The sequence below is a fragment of the Ostrea edulis genome, chromosome 4 (assembly GCF_947568905.1).
Source record: "Ostrea edulis chromosome 4, xbOstEdul1.1, whole genome shotgun sequence".
In the NCBI taxonomy this organism is placed as follows: Eukaryota; Metazoa; Mollusca; class Bivalvia; order Ostreida; family Ostreidae; genus Ostrea; species Ostrea edulis.
In genome coordinates, this window is record NC_079167.1 from 81,148,460 (window position 1) to 81,155,991 (window position 7,532).

General features: G+C 37.9%; 1 protein-coding gene and 1 non-coding gene across 2 annotated transcripts; one reads left to right on the forward strand and one right to left on the reverse strand.

Annotated features, from left to right (window-relative positions):
* Positions 1-105: 105 nt before the first annotated feature.
* On the forward strand, positions 106-5,683 carry LOC125670903 (marginal zone B- and B1-cell-specific protein-like). The gene is made up of 4 exons (XM_048906339.2): positions 106-404; positions 1,058-1,167; positions 1,823-1,927; positions 3,122-5,683. The coding sequence occupies exons 1-4, from the start codon at positions 156-158 to the stop codon at positions 3,279-3,281; spliced, it is 624 nt and encodes a 207-aa protein (XP_048762296.1). The 5' UTR covers positions 106-155; the 3' UTR covers positions 3,282-5,683.
* A 1,289-nt stretch (positions 5,684-6,972) lies between these two features.
* Trnas-gga (transfer RNA serine (anticodon GGA)) lies at positions 6,973-7,045 on the reverse strand. The gene has a single exon. It is a non-coding gene; the product is annotated as a tRNA-Ser (tRNA).
* Positions 7,046-7,532: the final 487 nt, after the last annotated feature.

The following is a 7,532-nucleotide window of genomic DNA, read 5'->3' on the forward strand; positions in this document are numbered from 1 at the left end:
CATAGAATGCGAACCTGGAACTGCGCGCTCGATTTGAAACGTGTTGCAATCCGATTCGTTTCCGGATTATAAAATATGAAAGAGATTAAATTTATTCGAGTGTACACTTTAACATAGCGTTGTCTACCCAACATTAGACACACGGCTTGTACAGCATGGCTGCTATACGGTTCCGTGCAGTGGACATTTTATTTTATTTTGTGCTGCTTGAAGTTTTGTACATTGGAAATGACGCTGCCGAGGATGGCATAAAACTAACGAAATCTGACGGGACGGGTGAAATGCCAGAAGAAACAGAGGGTATGATTCGCCTTAACCCTCCGACGATGGACGACGAGGAACAGAATAGCCCACATATGCCCCATGCTTTACGTTGTGATGGATGCCGTGCGATTGCTTACCAGGTGGGCGTGAATTTTATGTTTGTTTACCTAATTAAGTAGACAGGCGCGGATCTAGAGGTAGATACACTGTAAATCACTATTCAAGGAATACATGTCTAGGTTGGTTGTATGATGGGGGGTATATAAATGATGGAGGCAAGGGGCATGCAGAAATAACCCCCATGGTTTCATTATGTACATTAACAACCTACAAGATACATTCCTAATCTATTTACATTTCCTTACATGTACATGTACAGTAGGTAGTAATGGCTAGCCGCTAGTTGATAGGTCAGTGTTACTATTGAGAAATGTAAAACATTGAAACAACACGGGTAATACTGATAAAAGATTTAGTACTAATCAGGAAATGCTTTACCTGAGGTAGGCTTTGAATCCTAGATACATGTATGAAAAGGCGAAGATAACGAACAGTGATCAATATCATAACTCCTATAAGGAATAGGACCCTGGATATACCAGAGGTATGAAGTGCATAGCAGGAGTAAGCATCCCATCGACCAGTCAAACCCACCGTGAGCCCTATATCTTCAACAACAGTGATTTTGATTCAGAACAAAGTGGTTCCCTTATTAAAATTTGTTACTTTAAATTCTATCTCATTCTGTTCACAAAACAGTGTATTATCACTAATATATGTATACATTTTCTAGCTTTCCTTCGAGTTCTTCAGACGACACAAGGCAAGACTTAAGATGAAAAGACTGCCCGAGTCTGATGTCATGGAGATTGTGGAGAGAGTATGCAACAGTCGTTTTGACAAGTGAGTCTTGGTATTGGACGTCACTCACTGTAAAAGCACAAATTTGTTTCCCACATAATATATTTTATATTCACTCTTCAAGTCATTGCAGTCAAACATGCTTATAATAAACATGCTTTGAGATATCGAATTCATGCTTATTCCGGTGGGATATTTATTCCCCTATGAGAGGAAAATGATGAATCCTCTTCTGGATATAACGAAGTTTGGTTATAACGAACCGTTTCTCACTGGCGGTTTGCTATAACAGACGAGTTAAAATTGCCACTAAATAAAATTCAGATGTATCAAATCTACTTATCGTACAGGAAATGAAGATGTAACAATCCAAGTGGCTTTATAAAATTATACATGATCAGGATCAAAGTTATGGGAACTGAGTTCTATAGTCACTTAGTCGCTTCAATTAGAAGATAGTTATTAATAAGAGTAATTTCAAAACTCAAAACTGGCAGTTATTTTCTCAGGGCTAAAAGGTCTTTGGCAAGGCTGACAATTTTTATAATCAGTCAACCCTGCATGTCTAGCTAATTTTAAAGCGAGTTTCAAACACTGCTATAATCATGTTTTATGGTAGATTTTGCAATAAGAAATTTCTCTGTACTACAATAACCTGGGCAGGTATTAATTTACAATACTGATGTTTGTATGGCAGTTATGGTCTGAAGGCAGTGGATGGTGTAAACAGACTATCAGGACCTGGCCTGGAGACAGAGAAGAGCCCAGGAATGATGCAGGGAGGGGGAAGGTGGCCTCTCAGGTACACAACATAACTGAAGCTTAACCAGGGTTTGTGTATGTCAGATCAGTAACTCTGTCATTAAATTACTGATACTATTTACATAATGTGTGAACTTTGAGTACTAGTTCAGCTAAACTTCTCACTGTTACAATTTGGTGCCCAACAAATAACCCAGAGGGAGATTTAAATTGTCTTCGGAATGAGAATAGAATTACTTGAAGGAAAATGGGGCGGAAGTGGTACAGGGGGAGGAGTGGTACAGGGGGAGGGGTGGTACAGGGGGAGGGTACAGGGGGAGGGGTGGTACAGGGGGAGGGGTGGTACAGGGGAAGGAGTGATACAGGGGGAGGGGAGGTACAGGGGGGAAAATGATACAGGGGGAGGAGTGATACAAGGGGAGGAGTGATACAGGGGGAGGGGTGGTACAGGGGGAGGGGTGGTACAGGGGAGTGGTATAGGGGAGGGGAGGTACACAGGGAGGCATGGTACAGGGGAGGGGAGATACAGGGGGAAGGTGATACAGGGGGAAAGTGATACAGGGGGAGGGGAGGTACAGCGAGAGGTGTGGTACAGGGGGAGGAGTGATACAGGGGGTGGTGTGATACAGGAACTGAATACATCAGTCTGGTAGCTCAGTTGGTAGAGCACCTGCATAGTTTGCTGGGGGTCCCAGGTTCAAGCCCCAGTCCATCCAACATGTAAAAAGGAGTCAAAAGAGCACTTTGCTCTACATGAGCCAATCCACTTCACTGTCTACAAAACAAGAGTGCTCCCTCCACTTCCCTGTCTACAAAACAAGAGTGCTCCCTCCACTTCCCTGTCTACAAAACAAGAGTGCTCCCTCCACTTCCCTGTCTACAAGACAAGAGTGCTTCCTCCACTTCACTGTCTACAAGTGCATTGGGCCAAATATGTTTGGCTTGAACAGATGTCGTACTATTTGTTCAATGTCTCTCCATTCTCGAACAGAATTACATTGATAAAAAGCCTGACCTTATAAATCCCTATAGTCTTCATACAGTTTTAAATAGATTTTAAAACTTTTACCCATGATAACAAGACTACATGTAATTGAATGAATAGAATAATAAACCACTGATGATCACTTCTGAAATGAATCCACACCTTTTGTAAAGTATTGCTAAAAATTCTAGAAGACTCCCTGCGACTCGTAGGGAATTTACAACTGTTTGGTATTGTTGGTGTTTGCAGGTTTCAGAATATGTGCAATGCTTATGTGGGGGAGCTGGACGAGGAGGGGATTTATGAGGGGTACATCGAGGACAACACACTGGAGAACTTTCTGTGTCGTAGAGAGGGACTATTTGGTTATTGTAAAGATACTCCACCTCCAAAGAAAGAAGAGCTCTGATGCTAGCATTACTCATAAAAAATAATCATTATTTATAAGGGCTTTGGCATTTGAAAAAACACAATCTTGTATACATGTATGAAGTTATTGCCTTTTGTTTTGTGAACTCATTTGTGTTCAGTTGTTTCTGCTTGTTTTGCTTTATTATGTACAGTAAAACACACTTATAGTGAAGTGCTGGGGACAAACAATTTTGATTCATTATAAAGGTAATTCATCATACCAGATAAGTTTATTTGTTTTACAACTGCAAGGAATCAAGTCCACTTCACTGTAAGCATGAAACCATTATAAACATGTTCATTGTAAGCATGTTTTACTATTAACATATTCATTGTAACCATGTTTTACTGTATATTACAAAAAAGTGGTTGGATTTAAATCTCATGTGAAAGCTGTAGAATTGGTGTTTTTCTAAGATAAATTCCATTTCATACTTAAATGTTCATTCTATAATGAATTGAGATCAAAATATATTAAAAAGATATTATAAAAGGCCAAGTACCTTCAAACTGGTTCAATTACTATGTGTTCAAAATGTCAAAGAATTGATTAATTTAGGTAAATACTTCTATTTAGCATGTTTAAAGAGATGCTTAATTTAGCTTTTATTCTATTTGTGTATGCTCTCCTGTGTGATGTTTGTATATATCATATCTACAAAATGTATGTTATTCTGTTTCTGATGAGTCGTTTGGCTCGTAGATAATATTGATTGATTGTTTGAATACTGTTTAACGTCCCTCTCGAGAATCTTTCACTCATATGGAGACAGTGAATGGCTGCAAAATTTAAGCCTATGCTCGTCGCTTACGGCCTTTGAGCAGGGAGGGATCTTTATCGTGCCACACCTGCTGTGACACTGGACCTCGGTTTTTGCGGTCTCATCCGAAGGACCGCCCCATTTAGTTGCTTCTTACGACAAGCAAGGGGGTACTGAGGAGCTATTCTAACCCAGATCCCCACGGGTCGAGGATAATAAAGAACTACATATATGTAGAACTAGAACTGTAAATGATAATCTACTGTTAATGATAATTTTACATTCTGTGCCTCTGTCATTCCACTATAGACACAACTACAATCATTGATGTTGACTCAAATGTTATTGGATGGTCAACACCCCAAATGTTATTGCATGGTCAACACCCATTTAAATTTTTCTTGTACATTTGAACTTTATCAATCCAGGCACTGTAATAGTAATAGGCCCAAGAACAAAACCATCCCTCAATGTTGTTATATAATATAATGTTATGTTTTTTGATGGAAGAAAACACTCTACTTTTACATTGAATTCAATGGAATATGTACTCTTCATTCCAATGAAAGCATTATTTTTTTTATGTGCGAGTTCTATCATAGTACTTTACAATTAATTTGTGAGTTATTTTTTGAAATTCCCACAATCAAAATTTGAAAGGTTGCATTTGTTTGTTTTTCAATCATCAGGCAAGTTTTCGGGTACAAAAGCCAGCAATTTTAATTACAACGGAGTCGTAAAAAAATAACAAACAATAACATTTGTACTTTTACAAGTCTGAATGTTGATAAATAAAAAGAAACATTTTAAGATATAGTCTCTTTAGCCACTATTGTGTGTAGGAGCCTTAAAAGCGCAAACATTTTGTTTCTCATAAAACTTTTACATTGCGTCCTTGAGACATGTGTAGTTTACACAACTCTTGTCCTTCAATCATGAGAGATTTATATTTTATACAACTCTTTCAATGTAAATTTAATAAACTTCAGAGATTTATATTTTATATAATTTTTATGATGTGATCTTAAGAAGAGAACACAACTCCAAGTGAACTTATCTCCTCAGAGATGAATATATATTTTTTTTTATCAAAAATGACGTTGGAGTGTCCTTTGTTTGTTACATGTGTTGTGACTTGCATGTATATCTTTATAAACATTACAAAACTACATTGAGCCGTTCTTAGCAAAAAAGACCCTTATCTTATTCAACATTTTAAAATGTCATAATGAAATAACATGACGTCATTTGTTTTGCACACTTGTGATTTGAACATATTTTATTGTATGAATATACAAACGGATTGGTTACAAGTTCTAGCAACTTGGAAAACCTCTCCCATGTGTGCTTGTAAAAACCAATCCCCAGTCAGTTTTTGATTGACTGTAATATCGTAACGACAATCAATATTGCTCTAATGTATTTGAGGGATTGTTCTCTATAGTTCATACTGTAGCCCTAAATTACTTAAGGGCCCTTTTTGCATGGAACGGCTCATGTATTGATATCGTTATAAACAATGACTGCGGAAAGGGGAATAACTCTTAATTTGTAACAATCTTCATTGTGCTTCATATTTTTCATCAATTGATGATGTGTTGCAGCTGTTTATGTCCATGTAATAAATGATGGAACCCAACACTGGTGTCCTGTCTTAAATGACCACTACAGCATAAGTATCAGGAATATTTGGTCCATTTAAATTTTCCTCAAAAGGTAATTGGTCCTATATAATGTTGACACTTTATTTTGATGTGGAGCGATTTTCTTTTTGGCCAAATTGGCTTTAAAAGTTTATCAATGGAATTTTAAGAGCATATATTTACCAATTTCCTTCATCTGCCAAAATTATACATGTACATTATCTAACAGCTACCAATTTGTGACAAACTCAATTTATTCTTACAAGTCGATAAACATGATAAAGAGAAATACTTTAAAAAATAATCACAATAAAGTTGATATATACATGCGTGTTGAGGTACATATACAATAGTGAATATCACACTATATAATTGGCAAATCAACTTGGGAGGGTTCACCTCCTCATTTATAATTTCAATAAATCTAGATAAATTTAATAGCAGAATGAAATTTTTAGAAGAAAACAAAGCAGCAATTAAAACACCGATTTAACATTATCACAATTTTATCTCTCAATAGATAAATTATAGATAAAAAACGAGATGTCTGTAAAACATATATCCCCCCTCGGTGCAAAATTGAAAAGGTTTATACACGTGCATAATTTGATTGATGGTAGTATCACCAATTCAAAATATTGAGCAGACAATATCTTCCAGTGTTGGGAGTGGATTGAGCAAGTGACCTAAAAATCAATAGCGGTCATCTACTTCTTATATTGTACCAGTGTACCACGTTTGGTGTCAACCAAGCAAATAATTCTTAAAATATAGGAGACAATATATTAATATGTCCAGTTTAACCATTGACCATGTGATCTCAAAATCAATAGGGGTCATCTTCTCCTGAAGATGTACTAGTGTACCAAGTTTGGTGTCTATCAAGCAAAGGGTTCTCAAGATATTGAGCAGACAGCGTCTTCCTATGTCCAGAGTAGATTGACCCTTGACCTTTTCACCTGAAAAACAATAGGGGTCCTCTTCTACTCATTAACCAACCCTCATGAAATATCATTAATATGATCAAGTGAATGGTTCTCAAGATATTGAGCGGACAACATGTGGTCTACCAACTGACCAACCAACAGGTGCAAACCAATATGCCCCTCTTCTTTGAAGGGAAAAAAAAAATCTAACTCCACCCTCTTGAGATGTCATAGATTTGTGCAAAATCTTCAATCAATTAACTATGTGATAGAAATATATATTTTGTTAGAATTTTATTCGATGCGTACAACATAGAAAAATGTTGTCAAGGGTGTAACAGGAAGGGAGAAAATGCAACGGACCAGACCGGGATTCGAACCCAGGCCCCCTGAATCTCCAGTCAGGTGCTCTACCACCTGAGCTATCTGGCCACCGGTGATTGAACCGGGCTGACCGCTACATTCCTCCCTCCTTAAATGTCTTCACACCCTGAAGACATCAACCCAGGATCTTTATCCCCTGGCAGGCATTTTCACCTGTCAGTTCCAGGAGCTGGTCACGGCACCAAATGTAATAGGAAGGGAGAAAATGCAACAGACCAGACTGGGATTCGAACCCGGACCCCCTGAATCTCTAGTCAAGTGCTCTACCAACTGAGCTATCTGGCCACCGGCGATCGAACCCGGCTGACCGCTACAAGGGCAATAACTCCTATGCTGGTATTTTTTTAATCTAGTGTATGACCCCCTCCCTAAAGTGTTGTATTATATGTGTTTCTTATGAAGTGTGCATCTCTAGTCGTGCTTCTGACATAGGGTAGGCAGAGTGCATTACTAAATATGCACGCAGTGTAGTGTTGTATTAAATGTGTTGTCTTAGATGTGCTTCTTATGCAGTGTGCATTACCAGTCATCCTTA